The sequence below is a fragment of the Telopea speciosissima genome, chromosome 5 (assembly GCF_018873765.1).
Source record: "Telopea speciosissima isolate NSW1024214 ecotype Mountain lineage chromosome 5, Tspe_v1, whole genome shotgun sequence".
NCBI classification, from domain to species: Eukaryota; Viridiplantae; Streptophyta; class Magnoliopsida; order Proteales; family Proteaceae; genus Telopea; species Telopea speciosissima.
The window spans coordinates 27809314-27827363 of NC_057920.1; the positions used below are offsets into that span (position 1 = coordinate 27809314).

Genomic DNA, 18050 nt, shown 5'->3' on the forward strand with positions numbered 1-18050 from the left:
ACTCCGTGGATGTAGGCGGTATTGCCGAACCATATAAATCGCTTGTCTCTTATGTGATTGTTTTCTTTTTTTTTTTCTTTTGTCTATTCTTGTTGATTTTGCGCTTATCGATTTCGTGCGTCGCTCACATTGCAAAGAAAAGGTTGTTTTCACAACCCCAACATCACATTCATTCCTTAGAAAAGTTTGGACACACTAAAAATTCCAATTCACCCTCTTTTGGGAGCTCTCTGATCCTTGCATCAGCCACCATCTAGAGTAGAAAAAGGGTTGTAACCTGGTGCATGCTCAACTTTAGCACTAAATTTTATTTTATATATAGGTTACTAAAGACCAACTTTAGCACCAGAGTTTATTTTATATTAATTGATCAAAACCTTGGTTCACATATTTTCAAAGATGTCATTCCGAATGTCATTGACCTGCACCAGAGGAGTCAAGGATGCATTTGTTGTTTCCTCCAACATTTTTGATGAAAGAAATGTTGGGAGCAGTAAAGGACAACCCAACTTCAAATTATAAGTCAAGGTGAAAGACAATCAAAAAGCAAAGCTATTAGATGCTGAACTACAAGGTTCCGTCAACCACGGAGTAGAATTAGGCCAAATTTTCCTGCTCGGAACAGACAGAGCCTTCTAGCTAAGGAGTCAACTACAGTGTTGATCTCCTTAGAGATAAAATGGAAACTACATTCCAAAAAGTACAATGATGGTACTAATTATTGAACAAGCAATTTCTTTCTGTTTGATTGGCACATGGAACATCAACTAAAAGCAGCATTCCGTCCAAAGCAAACATCCCCCTTGCTCTCCCCCTTTCATGCTGACTTGCTACCTCCTTAAGGATTTACTAATAAGAGGAGCCACATCAAGGCATGTTGGGCTTCTCGTCAGCCGGCTGATAGAAGGATTCATACGTTTCCACCCTTGTTTTCGATTCAGGTTGCTCTAGTTCTTCCAGGAAACCAACGGTCATCTTGAGAAAATCATTAAAGTGCATTTTCTTCCATTCCTTGGAAATTATGAAGGAAAAGAATGTATTAGAGGAAGCTATTTTCAAAATGGATTACATAATTTGACATGTACACAATCCAAGCAGTGCTCTATGTATCAAATGGTTGGACGGACCATATCTGCCCTCCACGTGCCTTAAACATGTGCAGGAGAAAAGCATTATTATCATCATCATCATCATACTTATTGTTAGAGGTATTCCCTTTTTTCTTCTTTATTTTACCCCTAGAACTAGTGACATGTGTAGAGTTGAATTTATGACATAATTTAGTTGCAGTTCAATAACTCACAGTACATTTTAGTCCACATTATATTCTGTTGTTGGTTGCAGCCAGGAAAGAAAAGCATTGTGATTCTAATAAGTAATTAGTTCAATTGGTTGATCAGCAGAAAATCAGGCACAAACTGAAAATTTGAAAATGTGGAAAGGCGAGAAGGTTACCTGAAAATCCCATTCCCCATACAAATTTGGATCATTTTTGTTTCCCCAAACATAGGCGTAGACTTGTAATCTCTTAGAATTTTCCTGCAAACAACCCATACTCTTGTAATTAGTACCCACACAATCTAGGAAATAGTGGCTCTATATTACCACAGCAATTCACAAGGAGAGGGGTTTATGTCAACCTATGTTGTGATTTTTATTCAGGGACTTTAAAATTTAAATAAGACAAATCCAGTGAATCTCTTACATTCATTTATAACACCCAGTAGCAGAGGTTTCTTATTGCAAGTGTGACAGTAATATTTACAGGTCCATCATACCACGTATAAGAAGATGCACAATAGAAGGTTATAGTTACAAATTTAGTTTCTTTTTTTCCAAAATTCCGTTGATGTCATTCCATGCCTCCCCAAAGTTGCTTCACTCAAGATCCTTTAGATTCCAAGAGGCAATAGCTCAATCAAGCATTAGAAAGAGCATCCGTCTGAACCAATTCTTGGTAGAATTTGGGATTTTATCTTTGAAAGTAAGAAACTATTTTTCCTGTCACTGCTAAACAAATTACAGTTATAAAAATGTATTGAACCTCCAGTACACCCCCTCCACCATACAATAATGTATATATCCGTTGCCACCAGTACTTTAAGATCCTTCTAGTTGAACATGTTGACCTATCACCTAGTCCTCATAATTGTGGATCAACCTCTTACCTTTTTATCCTAAACTTATTGACTAGTCAACTACTCATCCAAACCAGGCAATTGAACTGCTAAACTGGAATAGTTCATCCACATTGACCCCTGAACAGGACCAACTTTTTGTATGTAGGTATTTAATTTAAGTGTCAATAATGCACCATTTATTGCTTGAGCAATGGAAAACTAGAAATGATAAAAGAAAAAGGTCTGGTGATTTAGGAGAGGCTCCACTAGGAGATAAACTGAAGGAGAGTTGTTTGAGGTGGTTTGGGCATCTGAAACAAACACCATTTAGTGCACCACTAAGGAGGAGTGGCATGGTATGGATTGGGGGAGCTAATTGACTAAGGAGAAATGTTGACAATGAAGGGCTTTGAGTTGATAACAAAAGAGGCATTAACTTAAGGTTGAATTGTGAAATAGGATCCAAAGCCCAAAACTTATAATTCCCACAACAGGGCACCACAGTGACCCACGACAGTGTTGCCAATATAGAAAATAAAGAAAATAACAAGAAGAAAACAATCCAATACTGATCAACAAATGTAAAAGACCATCATCTCATTAACAATCATAGAAAATAACATGAAGAAAACAATCCAACACTGATCGACAAATGGAAAAGACCATCATGTCATTAACAATCCTTGCTTCCAATGGAACAAGCTATCAAAATTCAGTTTCATTACACAGTCCAGAGGAGTCCATAACTCAACTCTTTGGTCTGTAGGTATGTTCTCATTGATTACATTTTTCTAATTTGTGAACAGAAAAACAAATGAACATCTGAGAGATTGGTTTAGTCATTGCCCAATGAGCTCTATCCTCATCATGATCCACTCAATGATCAGCAATTCCGATGAGAATGTTTTCCTCTTCTCCCACAAAGGTCTTAACACAACCAATGAATTGCCTTCCAAAAAAATCCTCCCTTTCACACCAACTGAAGTAATATGCAAAAACCAGATCAACCCCAATATGTCCTTTGGAGGAATCCAATCCAGATTTGAATATTGTTACGAAGTGGACACAAAGATGGTAAAATGGGATCCATGTATCCGACCCAATTTAGTTGGGATTAGATTTTGAGTTCAATATAGAAGGATTGAAACTCCGACCTCCAAAATACTGTTCAAATAGAACTTACTAGTGTCACAATCTCAGTCATGCTACAGAAAGACTTTATTTATATATATATATATATATATATGTGTGTGTGTGTGTGTGTGTGTATGTGTGTGTGTCAATGGGGTGTTTAGTTTCCTTACACAAAAACCATTTGACCCGGTGATTGACTGCTTGACCTTCACAATGGGTTGGAGGGAGGACCATATTTCAGAACATTGGTTTCCACCTTGCAATGAAGAAACAAATCATTTGCACTCTCCTCAAACAAGGTGCACCTATTTGCCAATTGGAAACCTAATACTGTTTCAGTGATCGATCCTCCAGGAGCATTTGTCATACATGTGCACCATGTGAAAGATGTCATCATAGCCATGGTTTAAAGTATCGACCGATACGATACATACCGATACGTCTCCCTTTTTTTTTTAAATGAATTGCCTCGAATTGTATCGAAATGTATCGACCGATACGGGCCGATACCATCGATACGTCCAGTAAAGGGTTCTGTGGGTGGTTTAATACGTATTGGTCGATACGACTCGATACATACCGATACATTACCGATATATACCGATACGCACCGATACATACCGATACCATCGATACATTCCATAAAAAAGCCATTTTCACTCACAGACTAGATACAACTCTTAATCTAACGAAAAAATAAAGGCAAACTCTCAACCAAGAGTCTAAAATCTTGCATTTAATCTTGGTTTTTCACACTTTTAAACTAAAAAAATGAATCAAAAAGTGCTACAACATCATCCTTTGCATCATCCAATACTCTTCTTGGCTATAGACGATTACACATGTAAGGAACCTCATCTTTTATAACAATTTCAATTTAATGCACTTGTTTGGTTATACATTATTCACCATTTTAGGATTTATGCATGACACTTATTATGTATTGCTTATTTATATTGTTTTTTGTTCTCAAAGTGTATTTCAATGTGTATATTGATAATTTTTATGCATCTATATTGTTCGATACGTATCTCCGAAACGATACGATACGTCTCTTAAAATCACCCGACCGATATGATACCCGATACCGATACTTTAAACCTTGATCATAGCTCCATTTAGAGCTCTAATGCTACAATCTGATAAAGGACAGCCCAAGATTCTTAGAGTCGATCAAACATGCTCTAAAGTTCCAATAGGACCCTGAATTCATATGTATTTTTTTTTTAATCTTTTTAAGAATTAGCGAGAGTAATGTAAGCCTGAATTGATGACTCAAACCAGTACCAATAACAAGATCTTTAACTCAAAGAAAATTCAGAATATAGGGGCCAATCCTTGAAGATCTAAGAGAAGGATAATTTGGTCATAAACCAACAAACAAGAACAGAAAATAGGGTAGTCAACCTATACTGAATTGTTATGAAATGGGAATTAAACAGAACCTGATATCAGTATTCGATCAAGTAAAAAACAGTAATTAAGACTAGAGGTAAAACAGTAATTCAACTAAGGAAATTAAAGATCCGAGATTAGGTTTCGAACTAATAATCAATTCTGCTTATGGATCTGATATCAGTAAATAAAATAGAACAAGAAATCAGAATCAACATCAGTATATCCAGGTATAAAACAGTGGCTTAAGAAGAAACAGGGGCAAAATTGGAAAATAGGAATAATTCCATATCGACAAGTTAGAATCTTTCCAAAATTGAATCGAGTTCTTCTTTAGGATTGAAGAACATTAGGTCAAAATATGGGAAAATTCTAACAGCTAGATTCTTCTATTCAGAATTCGTGCAAAAAATGGCCTTATATATGAATTCTGGATAGAACAGAAGTTGCAGAAAATTTCAAAACTCAACTTACTTGTTAATGGCAGAATAATAAGTAGAAACCAACAAATCCAGATAAAATAATCCATCCGGGCTTCACACCGCAAGGTGTTCGATTGGATCAGACACCAATCTACCTTGATCACACACAAGGGGTTTATTGATCAAACACACCTAAATGGGCTTATTTTACTGGAAATAAGCTTTGGTTGGGTTATATATGTGTTGGGCCTTTGACCCATGTGTTTTCATTGTAATGAGCCACTTTAACGGGCCTATAATATGGGTAGAGACTAGGCACACAGGATTAGTTAAGTTAGTGTCTTTATTTCTTTGTTATTTCAGTTTCCTAGTCAGTTTAGGTTACCTTATTAGTTAAGTGCCTTTCCTTTTTGGTGTAAGAGTCACTTTTTGAGTCTTCTACATAAGTTTGTAAGGGAGCCGGTAATGTACATGAATTTTGATTGTTGAAAAAGCTTTTGCAGCTCTCTTCTCCATTGAAGATCTCTTGTATGTGATCAATAAACCCCTTGGGTGTGATCAAGGTAGATTGGTGTCTAATCCAATCGAACACCTTGCAATGTGAAGCATGGGTGGACTGTTTTATTGCTGGATTTATTGATTCTTCTACTTATTATTCTGCCATTAACAAGTAAGTTGAGTTTTGAAATTTTCTGCAACTTCTGTTCTATCCAGAATTCATATATAAGGCTATTTTTTGGCACAAATTCTGAATAGAAGAATGTAGCTGTTAGAATCTGCCCACATTTTGACCTAATGTTCTTCAATCCTAAAGAAGAACTTGATTCAATTTTGGAAAGATTCTGACTTGTCGATATGGAATTATCCCTATTTTTCAATTCTGCCCTTGTTTCTTCTTAAGCTACTGTTTTATATCCTGATATACTGCTATCGATTCTGATTTGATATTCTATTTATTTACTAATATCAGATTCATATGCAGACTCGATTGGTAGTTCTGTTAGACTTATTGGCAGTTGGCAGTGTGTACAGACTGATGGATGTGTTGTCATTGTTGGCAACAGTTCAGAGATGTTGTGGAGCAGTTTGGAAAGGTTTGGCAATGTCAGTGCTGAGCAGAAAGTGTAATGGTTTATTTGGCAGTGTTTAGGCTTATTTGACAGCTTTTAGCACCATCTGGCAGTGATTAGCAGTGTTTTGGGGTGTTTGGTAGAGTTTGGTAGTATGTGGTGCAGTGGTCATGAGCATTCAGTGGCATTTATGAAGGTTCATGCAGATGGGGTAATTTCGGAGCCAATTTCAGCAGTCCAAATGGCAGAATTGGAAGATGACATGAACTATGGAGTTGTAGAACAATGAGTCATCTTTCCAAAGCAACTGGAATCACGTCAATCCGAGTCCGTATGATGAAGTTACAGACATTTCCATATCATTGCGCAAAAATGGCTCAAAATGGAGTGGAGTTGTTGGTGATGTGGCACATTAGTTGATATTAAAAAAATAATAAAAATATATTGCCATGTGGCATGCCATATGGCATGGCCAACAGCATCCCACAGCAGCATGGGGGGCCAAGGTTCGCACCATGGCACATGGCTCAGCAAGCCCACAGCCATGGGCCACACAGATGTCTGGCATAGCACTCAGGCCACGCACAGCACCGGCATGGGCAGCAGGGCAGCTTGGCTACACAGTTGCCAACAGCCACAAATGACACACATGGAGGCCATGGCAAGGCACAAGCACAGGGGCAGGATCCCCACGCGATGGGCGCATGCCCGCAGAGGTTCTCACGCACGGGTGTGCCCAGCCAAGCTAGCATGCCAGGCCTCAATGCCACGGTTTGAAGGTTTTGAAAATTTTCTAAGTGTCAGATCGCAAATAAGCTATTCGACGACTTGCTTCAAAGAATGGGAAATTTGCATTGCTCTCAGGAAGTTATTCCGTGAGAATGCATTTTAGTGTGACACATGGCTGTTCCAGAGGCTTGTAGACCATAGATGTGGCATCTGAAGGGCTAGATGCCAATCCAAAAGCGTGTGGGAGTCCAGACACAGAAGAATCTGGCGCTCATGAGTTGATTGGGCCATGCACAGAACTCCCGTACACTGGAGTTTCACGGAAATGTGAGAAGAATGAGGGTCATTTGATCGGGTTCTGAATCGGAGGTGGCAATCTAACAGAGAGGGAGATTAGTGTTGTAGCTTCCATCGGGCATCCTTAGAGTGGTTGAATGCATGGTATTCAGTGAGCCGCAACGCATTGGAATACTTTGCCTAAGCGACTTCATTTCGGTGTTGTGTAGGTGTTTGATGCGGACAGGAAAATTTTCATTTTGTAGGATGAGAAGTGTCGGTTTCTCTGCTAACATAACTCACGATCCAAGAGCCCAGAATCCACGCGCCAATTAGATCCTTGATCTGATGGTCCGTAGGCAAGCCAACCAGGGTCATGACGTGCTGACACAGCACATCGACGGTTAGTGAGATGCGGAATGTCATGATATTTTCCAGAAATGCCTCTGATTCGTATTTTGGCCATAACTTGGCCATTTTAGCTCCAAATTGAGTGATCCAAGTTGTTGTGTGCTCACAAAAACGAGAGGAACATTGCTGTGGAGCTAGTGTGACCTGAAGACAACCCAAAATCCCAGAAATTGATGAAGAAGATGGGCATACAAAATGGGAACATTGGGAATGCTTCAAGGTGATTGGGGAGCATGCACTGAGGTCGTGTGGAGGTATGAATGTGTTTGTGCTGCTGGTTTGGTGGAGTTTTCCAAGTGATTGATACACTTTGGTAAACCTTAATCCCCCTTGTGTATTTGACTAGTTATAGTTGAAATGTTCTGTAATACCTAGTTATGGTTTGTAAATGAGTGGGGGGTTACAATTTATATCATTTTATCATTGTAAGGGACCTTGGAGTTGGGGCTCACAAGGTGTTTGATAACTTTTCTAGTAGAGAGCTAGACACAGTTGTGGCTGTGAGTGTTGGGATTTGTAGCTCCTTGTTTTTGTATGATCAAGGACAGAAGAGGGAGGAGTCCTAGCTGTAGTGGCAGTTGAAACTCGTAGAGTATTGAGCAAGTACGAAACCCCAAGGGGGTATTGTTCCGTGGATGTAGGCAATTTGTCGAACCTGATCACTTTTGGTTGAAGCCTTGAAGGTGGGAGTACATGTGAACTGTAGCTGGCAAAATTGGACAGCTCCAGCCAATGGTGTTTTCAGCTTGAGTGCCAGACTTGCACAGTGACAATGTTGGAACAGGGATACAGCTTTGGGATAAAATTTGAAAAACACTGATTCAACCCCATCCCCAGTGTGTTGAAGCCAGTTCAAACCCTAATTTGATCTTTAATTTCCTTAGTTAAATTACTATTTTACCTCTGGGCTTAATTATGTTTTAATTCCTATTTCATAACAGAATTCAGTATAGGTCGACTACCCTATTTTCTGTTCTTGTTTGTTGGTTTATTACCAAAGTAATGAAAGTACCATCCTTCTCTCGATCTGCTAGGATTAACCCCTATATTCTGAATTATTCTTTGATTTGCAAGTCGTGTTATTGGTACTGTTTGAGTCGTCAACTCAGTCCTACATTAAGTGTTATCAGAGCATGGCAGAGAGTAATTCACCAAGGCTTCTCGGTCCACCCGGGCTTCACACCACAAGGTATTCGATTGGATCAGACACCAATCTACCTTGATCACACATAAGGGGTTTCTTGATCAAACACGAGAGATTTTCAATGGAGAGAGAGGAGCAAAAGCTTTTCATTAATCAGAATTCGTGTACAATGCTGGCCTTCCTTACAAACTTATACAGAAGACTCAAAAACTAACTCCTTCATTGAAAAGGAAAGGCGTAACTCAATCCTTAACTAATAAGGTAATCTAAACTAACTAGGAAATTGAAATAACAAAAAAATAAAGACACTAACTTAACTAATCCTATATACCTAGCCTCTACCCTTATTATAGGCCCATTAAAGTGGTCAATTACAATGAAAACACATGGGATCAAAGGCTCAACACATACATAACCCAACCCAAAGCTTATTTCCGATAGAATAAGCTCATTGAGGTAATTTAACTGCATCATTCAGCTTGAAAAACTTGACCTTGAGTTTGTAGTGACAAGGGGAACAACATATGAGTAGCAGCTTTAACCATTCCAAGCAAAATTCTGGTGACAAAGGGAGGTTAGGAATAAAGTCTTCAACCCTGGGAGTTTTCTCTTTAAAATAGTGAGGTGGAATCACAAACTCAATAAATTCTCCGATGATAGAAATATCATCTAGAGTGTTGACAGCTTCGTGTGGAGTCTACTTGAAGTCTTCTTTAATCACGTCCTAACCTAGTACTGCTTCTTTAACTGTGTCTTCACGAACATTTGTAATGCAATCCTGAACTATGGTAACCTTCTCATCAAAGACTTGAGGTACAAGCTCTACCTCTTCAAAATTAGCATCATGAATGTCCATGATTTTTAGTAGAGTGTTCTTGATTACTACCTCATCTTTCACTGTTACAGTTTTGTCCACTTTGATATCTTCAAAGTAGACCTATCCAGTAGAATTTTCTACTTGTTGACCTTCTATCTTTAAGCTTCAAGCACTGCCTCTTCTTTATCACCATAGTTTACTGTGATCACTTCAATTCAGGCTCATTTTCTTTAACTGGTAATCTATCAAATTTCTTTGGCAATGTAAAAATTTGAATTCAGCCTTTGCCTTAACATTGTTGGACAGATTTCCAACAATACTCAACTTGCGAAATGAACTTTATATACAACTACTTCAAAATCTCTTCATCTTTAAATGCCTGTTGGTGGTAATCTTGTCTAAGGATGAGCTTTCTTTGGATATGCTCTGTTCGGTGCTTGTCCTTCAACTCCTGCTTCATGTCTTCCCAAGTCCTAGGTTCATGTCTTCTAACTCTGAGCCTTCCTTCATAGGATATCCACCAATTTCTTGCAGTCAATCGCATATAAACAAATCTAAGCTTCCACTCCTCTATCAAGTTGTACCAGTCAAAATATTCCTCCAGAGAATCTCACCAATCAAGGAATAGTCGTGTCTGTCTACCAAAGTAAGGAACTTCTGGCTTCACCTTCCTTGTAGTAATATCAGTCCTATAGTAGGTTTTGCTTCAGATGTTCTCCCTCTTTGAACTCTCATGATATTATTTACAATTAAACCAAGAGGTGGTTTTTTTTATCAACTCCATGATTTTCAAAAGGTGTATGGAAAGTGTAAGACCTCTGTAGACCTCTATCCATGAACCTTTGAGTATTGTTGTTTGTTGTAGAGTGTGTTGGATGCCTTGCCTCACCTTCAGGAGGTGCGTAACTACCCCTTGTATAGGGGCAGGAGTTCAATTTTTCATTGCTGTCAATAGATTATTCATTCTACTTTTCTAATTAGGAGTTAACTGCAATAATATCTCCAACATCGTAGCCATAGGATTAGGTGGGTTTGGAGTTCTTGAACTATTCTCTGCCATATCTCTGATACCACTTAATGTAGGACTGAATTGATGACTCAAATAGTTCCAAAAACAAGATCTTTAAATCAAAGAATAATTCAGAATATAGGGGTTCAATCCTACCAGATCTAGGAGAAGGGTACTTTGGTAATAAAGTAATAAACCAACAAACAAGAACAGAAAATAAGCCAGTCGACCTATACTGAATTCTGCTATGAAAAAGGAATTAAACAGAACCTAAAATCAGTATTCGGTCAAATAATAAACAGTAATTAAAACCCGGGGTAAAAGAGTAAAGAAATTAAAGATCAGAAATTGAGGTTTGAACTATCCATCGATATCAGAAATCTGCATATGAATCTGATATCAGAAAATAAAATAGAACAGAAAGTCAGAATCAATATCAGTATATCAGGGTATAAAACACTAGCTAAAGAAGAAACAGGGGCAGAATTGGAAAACAGGGATAATTTCAGATCAACAAGTTAGAATCTTGCCAAAATTGAATCGAGTTCTTCTTTTGGATTGAAGAACATTATGTCAAGATAGGGGTAGATCCTAACGGCTAGTTTCTTCTATTCAGAATTCGTGCAAAGAAAAAAAGCCTAGCATGTGAAATTCTGGATAGAAGTTGCAGAAAAATTCAGAACTCAACTTACTTGTTAATGGTATAATAATAAGTAAAAGAATCAACAAATCCAGCAATAGAATAATCCACCTGGGCTTCAAACCGCAAGATATTCGATTGGATCAGACACCAATCTACTTTGATCACACATAAGGGGTTTCTTGATCAAACAAGAGAGATTTTCAATGGAGAGAGAGGAGCAAAAGCTTTTCATTAACCAAAATTCGTGTATAATGCTGACCTTTCTTATAAACTTATATAGAAGACTCAAAAACTGACTCCTACACTGAAAAGGAAAGGCCTAACTCAATCCTTAACTAATAAGGTAATCTAAACTAACTAGGAAATTGAAATAACAAAGAAATAAAGACACTAACTTAACTAATCCTGTATGCCTAGCCTCTACCCTTATTATAGGCCCGTTAAAGTGGTCAATTACAATGAAAACATATGGGATCAAAGGCTCAACACATACATAACCTAACCCAAAGCTTATTTCCAATAAAATAAGCCCATTTATGTGCAGGTGAAGGTAGTTTTGATTAATTTTGAAGATCTTCCTTGTCCAAAGAGACCTCAGGTGTCCTTTAAACAAAAGCTACAGTTTTTTTCTTTTTGTGAGAGTGCTCAATGTATATAAAAGATTATTTTTGTTGTACTTACTATCAAAGAGACATCAACAGTGCTCCTTTCATACTCAACATCCTCAAAAGAATCAAAAACATGTAACTCAGGATCTGTGATACCAAAGAGCACCTACAGCATGAACAAAATGTGTGATACAGTCAGTGATGGATGCTTTCCATTATAGTAGAAAAGAATAGGAACAAATTTCATCAATAAAATCAATTGAAAAATTAAATTTTCCCTTGCCAACTAGAATATGAATTAAGGATTCAAGCTCAAAAATAGATCCATGAAATGGTTTAGAATAAGTTCAAAGCCTCAATGGAGCCCAAATATCTTTCAAAATCATTCAGTAATCAGAGTAACTTATACAGCTGTATAACCAGATCGAAGGGATATCATTATAAGAACTCTGCAATGATGAGAAATAACTTAACTTACGAAACCCTTCCCCAACTCAAATACAAGGTTTTTTGTTTGATGGCAGCTTAAAGGAAGAAAACATTTATAGTTTTTATAACAAGAGGTATCCCATGTGAAATTTTATCTTTCACATCTGATGTAGGATGGATTGGGAAAAACTCCAAATCCTATGGTTGTAATGGGCTATAAGGGGAATATTAGCAAGTACGTGATAAGAAAGATATAAGGAGAGGGATTAGAAAGAAAGAAGGAAAACTTCTGATCTAAAACTTAGAATCACAATTGCATAAGGAATAGGGACAACAGAATTAAAAAATAAGAGCAATTCCTAGAAAGGAAGCAAAAGAGTGGAATAGAATTGATATGAGAGAAAACAAAGAGAATCACTAACAGATTTGCTTAGTTTGGGTCTTGTGCCAAGTATGACCTCAGATAGAGCCTTTTGGAGGACAAGGATCCACGTTAGCGACATGTAGCTGAGATTTTCCTGTTTTCCCGGGCTATACTCTTTCGTCTTACTTTCATTTTTCATTTTTCATTTTCCATTACTTGCTTTTTTATCCGATTTCATCTTATTTTAATCTTCATTCCTCTTACTTTGTTTTTGAAAGGATCCATGTAGCCGACCCCATTTAGTTGGGATAAGGCTGACTTCTTGTTGTTTGTTGTTATCAGAATACTAATCTCTAACAGTTCAAAATAGGTAACAAAGGCATAGTATGTTTCATGAAAGGGTTAATGATGAAGAGAACAAACTAAAATTGACCTGCTGAGAGTTGATTTACTGTGTAGTGCTATCTTGACCTGCAAATCTGAATCTGAAGTAGGAGAAGAGAAAGAAGGATAGGAGTATAGAGAGAGAGAAAGAAGAAGAAGAAGAAGGAAGGTAGTTTACACCCAATTTTCGCTCTATTTCGGTCAGCAGAAAAATAGACCGAAGTTTATTTCAGTCAAGACTGACTTGTCAGTCAGTGACCGGAAAAGAAAAGGGTCAGCGACTGACAGATTGCAAATGATCGACAAATGGTCAGTGACCGACGAATTGTGTGTGACCGACAAACGGTCAGAGATTGACGAATTATGTGTGACCGACGAACGGTCAAAGATTGACGAATTGTGTGTGACCGATGGACGGTCAGCAGGGTAGTTATAACCAATTCTCAAAGAAATGAGTAGTTTCATAACTACCTAGTAACTACAAAAACTACCCCACGGATGCTTATAAAATAGGATTCCAACTACAGAGGAGAAGATCCCCGGATCAACTACACAACACTCTAGAGGAGTCTTTATTTTATCTGTCTTTTTATCTTTCGAGATGTAGAAGATCTTTATCTCTCATCTTTTCCTGTAATTTTTGCTGGAGTTGGGTTTCAGCCACCAATGTCGCATTGGCCCGTGTTTCATGAAGCATTCATGTAGGTCTTGCTTGGAGAATAACTCCAACAATTTGTCTTTTGCCCCATGTTTCAAAGGACAATGTTTGTAATCAGAGTCAACCTTTTGTTATCAATATATATATATATATGAATATATTATCATTTTTCTATTCTTCTTCTTGGCATTATGATTCTCATCATTAAAAGTCCTTGGAGCGATCAAGGCAATGGAAAGATCCCACTCTTTCCTGGTTAGAAGTCGGATAATCTATTCGATCCTCTTTCGAGTCTTTGTGACTCTGGCACACCCGCGCATCTTCAACTCACGCCGTCGATGCCGAAAAAAGAGGTAAACAATTTGGCACGCCCGGTGGGACACCAGAAATTGAATCTTACACCAAGAAGAAAGAAATGCTGATGAAGGGAACCCAATTCCGAGAAAGGCACTGAAAGGTGCCGTAACCCATCGACAAGGGGCACGGTTTACGTCCAACAGAGCTGTGATGGTTTGAGAAAGAAGAAATGCTCTATGCAAGTTTGAGAGAAAGGAGAAACTAACAAGAAGACCTGGTCAACATCAACCAGGGGCAAGTTTTAAGGGAAGTTTCTGTTCGAGACATTCGACTTGGTCGCCACCAAGAAAGAGGAAAATTTTAAGGGAAGGTTCTGTTCGTCACCAATTGGTTTTCAATTATTAATTTACGTGTTACACAGTTCTTCTCTTGACTGGGTTTCTAGCAACCATTCTCATGCGAGCACTTGGTTTTGACTAAAATGGTGTGATTTAGTCATTAATAATGATTCTGCCCAACGTTTCAAATGGCAAAAAAAGAAACAATTGAAGAAATGGAACAAACTTGGGATGATGGCAAAGATGAAAGCGAGAACATGATGATGAAACAGATGTAAAAGAGGTAAAAAAAAAATGTGCGCAAGGTAGAGCTGTTCACATCAGATCAAAACGTTGAAGCAGTTCTTGATCAAGTCAGATTGATATGTCTCTCATGTATGGCTTCGGTCAACAAGCGACGAGCATCGACGAAGACATGCCAAGGACGGTTACAAACGGTTTTAAGCCCGAGTTTGTGACGGTTACCACTGGTTTAGCAAATAAACTGTTTTGATTTGCCAAGAACAGTTATGAGTGTTTATGAGCAATTTTAAAATAATAAGTGCTCATTTTTCTGAAATGTAGTGTTGCATACTACTTGGGTTCTAGGATAGGCCAATAAATGGAAGCTTCGTTAATGGTGAAGACTGAAGGGAAGGCTATCAGAAACGATTTGAGTACCACCTACAGTTGTGTAGGGGCATAGTAGAAAGACTGAATTGAGATCATTGCCAACGACCAAGGCAACAGATCACTCCCTCCTATATTGTTTTTAGAAAACGAAAAGGAGAGGAAGAAGGGTTGTTAAAGGTAGGTATGGAGACGGTGGACAACGACGTACCAGATCTTTTTCCTCCTCCTCATTTCCTCAACAACCTCATAACCTGAGCCTTTTGTTGAAGCTCCAGCTTTCAGGTCGCCATTGATGTTGTTCGCACCTCTGGTAGACTCACTGCCGCTCCCACCACTGCCAACGTTGTGCACAAGTGGAGAACATGCTGACCAACATGATGCAGATAGGGGCTGGCGCTTGATTACGTGGACTTGTCTATCTTCATATTTCAAGGCTGTAAACAATCAAGATATTGATCTACAAATGTTTTTTATCAGAATGATTGACCCGATGACAAACGAGATTGTATTCTATCACCTGATTCATGTATAACAGCGAAGGAAGAAAAGAAAAGTTCAAAACTTCAAAGCTTTCATGGCAACTATGGTGACACAGAAGATGACTTCATTACCATGGACATCTTCTTCATTTGTAACACCACCAATTACATTTCTGATCCCTTGGCTGAGCCATTCTCAGATCGGCTGGACTATTTCTGGTTCTAAGGGCCAGAAACATTCTTCCTTATACTTGGGACCGTTCAAGACTTCAAAGGCACCAGCTTTTCACGATCACCATGATCTCTTCCACTTCGGTCATGTTCGCTGCCTTGAACAGACAAGAAAGTATTGCCAAATACCGACTTGTTGGATGTTGCAATGGTGAGACTTGAGAGCACTCATAAGTATAAAGGTAAAACTATCATGACCAAATACAACATTTAAATAAAATCTTGAGGTGTTTGCCATTCTCAAACAGGTCCGTTCCTTTATGGCAATATGAGAGACCCTTGGGATGATCTTGATGGTGGGAACCCATCCGTTGATGAGTTCTCCTTGATATTCTTAGATTTGCAAAGGGTTTAACCTAACTTGATTTACACAACTGTTTGCATTGGAATCATTTCCTTGAAATACACTGATAGAGTTGGTGAGGATGGGCTGCATAACCATAAAGAGGTTGCTATACGGTTTGTTCCAGATTTATTAGATTGTTTACCCGAGAGACCAATGGATGTTACACAGGCAGTCCTTGACTGAGAAAGAGACTCAACTTGCTTTGCAAACAAAGAAGAAATCAAAATAAGACCGATCAAAAGCCTGTCAACAATTCCATTTGAACTCATGTGATTCCGTTCAAAGGAATCGTGAGGGGCATTGTTTACACCCAATTTTTCGCTCTATTTCGGTCAACAGAGAAATAGACCGAAATCTATTTCAGTCAAGACTGACCTGTCAGTCAGTGACCGGAAAAGAAAAGGTTCAGTGACAGAGACTGATAAACGGTCAGTGACCGACAGACTGTGACTAACCGACAAATGGTGTGTGACCGACGAACAGTCAGAGATTGACTAATTGTGTGTGACTGATGGACAATCAGCAAGTTGGTTATAACTTATAACCAATTCTCAAAGAAATTAGTAGTTTCATAACTACCTAGTAACTACAAAAACTACCCCAAGGATGATTATAAAAGAGGATTCCAGCCACAGAGGAGAAGATCCCTGGATCAACAACACAACACTCTACAAAGGTCTTTATTTTATCTTTGTCTTTTATCTTTCAAGATGTAGAAGATCTTTATCTCTCACCTTTTCCTGCAAATTTTGCTGGAGTTAGGTTTCAGCCACCAATGTCTCATTGGCCTGTGTTTCAAGAGGCATTCATGTAGGTCTTGCTTGGAGAATAACTCCAACAATTTGTCTTTTGGCCCATGTTTCAGAGGACAATGTTTGTAATCAGAGTCGACATTTTGTTATCAATATATATAGGGAGAATGTTCTCTATGCCGCAGCGTAGCCTGCTCCCAGGCACATGGGACTGCCACTCAGGGGGGCAGGGTGGTCATTGCACCCATCCCCATGTACCTGGGCGCAGCCTATGCTGCGGCACAAAGAACAACGCCCATATATATATATATATATATTATCATTTTTCTATCCTTCTTCTTATTGGCATTATGATTCTCATCATTAAAAGTCCTTGGAGCAATCAAGGCAATGGAAAGATCCCACTCTTTCCTGGTTAGAAGTTGGATAATCCATTCTGTCATCTTTCGAGTCTTTCTGACGCTGGCACGCCCGCGCATCTTCAACTCACACTGTCGATACCGAAAAAAGAGGTAAACAAAGGTATGAAGGGATCAGCTCCCTAGAGGCTCAAGTGAGATTCTCACAAAATGCAAATATTTCATTCTTATATATCTCAAAAAAAAAAAACTGAGCATTACGTAGGTAATTATAGAGTTATAAGTAACTAATCCCTTGTGCTATAAGTAACTAGTTTCTTGCATTTTAAGTAACCACGTACTTATGGGTCAAATAACTAGAGACTTATCCATAAAGAGACTAGAAACGTCATCCCTGAATATAATTACAAAATTACTCTCCTCTAGAGCTACTAATTACAATCACGTTGCGGATCGGCCATAACCCACATATGAACCAGCCAAAAATACCTTAATACTTCTAATTAGACAAACCTAAAGGCTACTAAATGCAACTCTTACACAAAATAAGGATACCAAGTACAGAAAATACCACAATGAGTTCTAAATTCATTAATCCCTTGCAGCCAAAATTGTTGCAGCAAGCCCCAATAATTCCTCTTGTGAAGCTCACATCCCCCCCCTTCTTAATCCATCATCATTTTTTTCTCCTTGGTTCCCCCCCCTCCTTTTTATTCCTTCCTTATCATCTTCTCCTTCTCTGGTTTTCCCCTTAGTATATGGACAAAAAGATCTTATTCTTCTCTGGTTTTATGTTTTTTTTTTTTTGTTTTTTTTGGTTTTTCTGTCTCTGTTTTTCTTTTCTTTTTTTCTCTCTCTTCTCTGTTAACTTTTAATTATGGTTGCCTATAGAATTTCGTACATTCATATATTTCTTACATGCTTTTGAGCAAGGTTTAAAATCTCGTTTCGTTTCGGTATTTCGGTCGAAATATTGTATTTTTTCTACAAGGTTTCGGTAGGTCATTTCGGTGGGTTTTCGGC

General features: G+C 38.3%; 1 protein-coding gene across 1 annotated transcript in view; it reads right to left on the reverse strand.

The window, feature by feature from the left end:
* Positions 1 to 777: 777 nt before the first annotated feature.
* LOC122662651 (AIG2-like protein D) overlaps positions 778 to 18050 on the reverse strand; it is an 87524-nt gene continuing 70251 nt past the window's right edge. The window contains exons 3-5 of the mRNA XM_043858354.1: positions 11852 to 11944; positions 1456 to 1539; positions 778 to 1011 (exon numbers count right to left, since the gene is read on the reverse strand). Coding sequence (XP_043714289.1) covers positions 868 to 1011; positions 1456 to 1539; positions 11852 to 11944 — 321 coding nt within the window. The 3' untranslated portion in view covers positions 778 to 867. The remainder of the gene's footprint in view (positions 1012 to 1455; positions 1540 to 11851; positions 11945 to 18050) is intronic.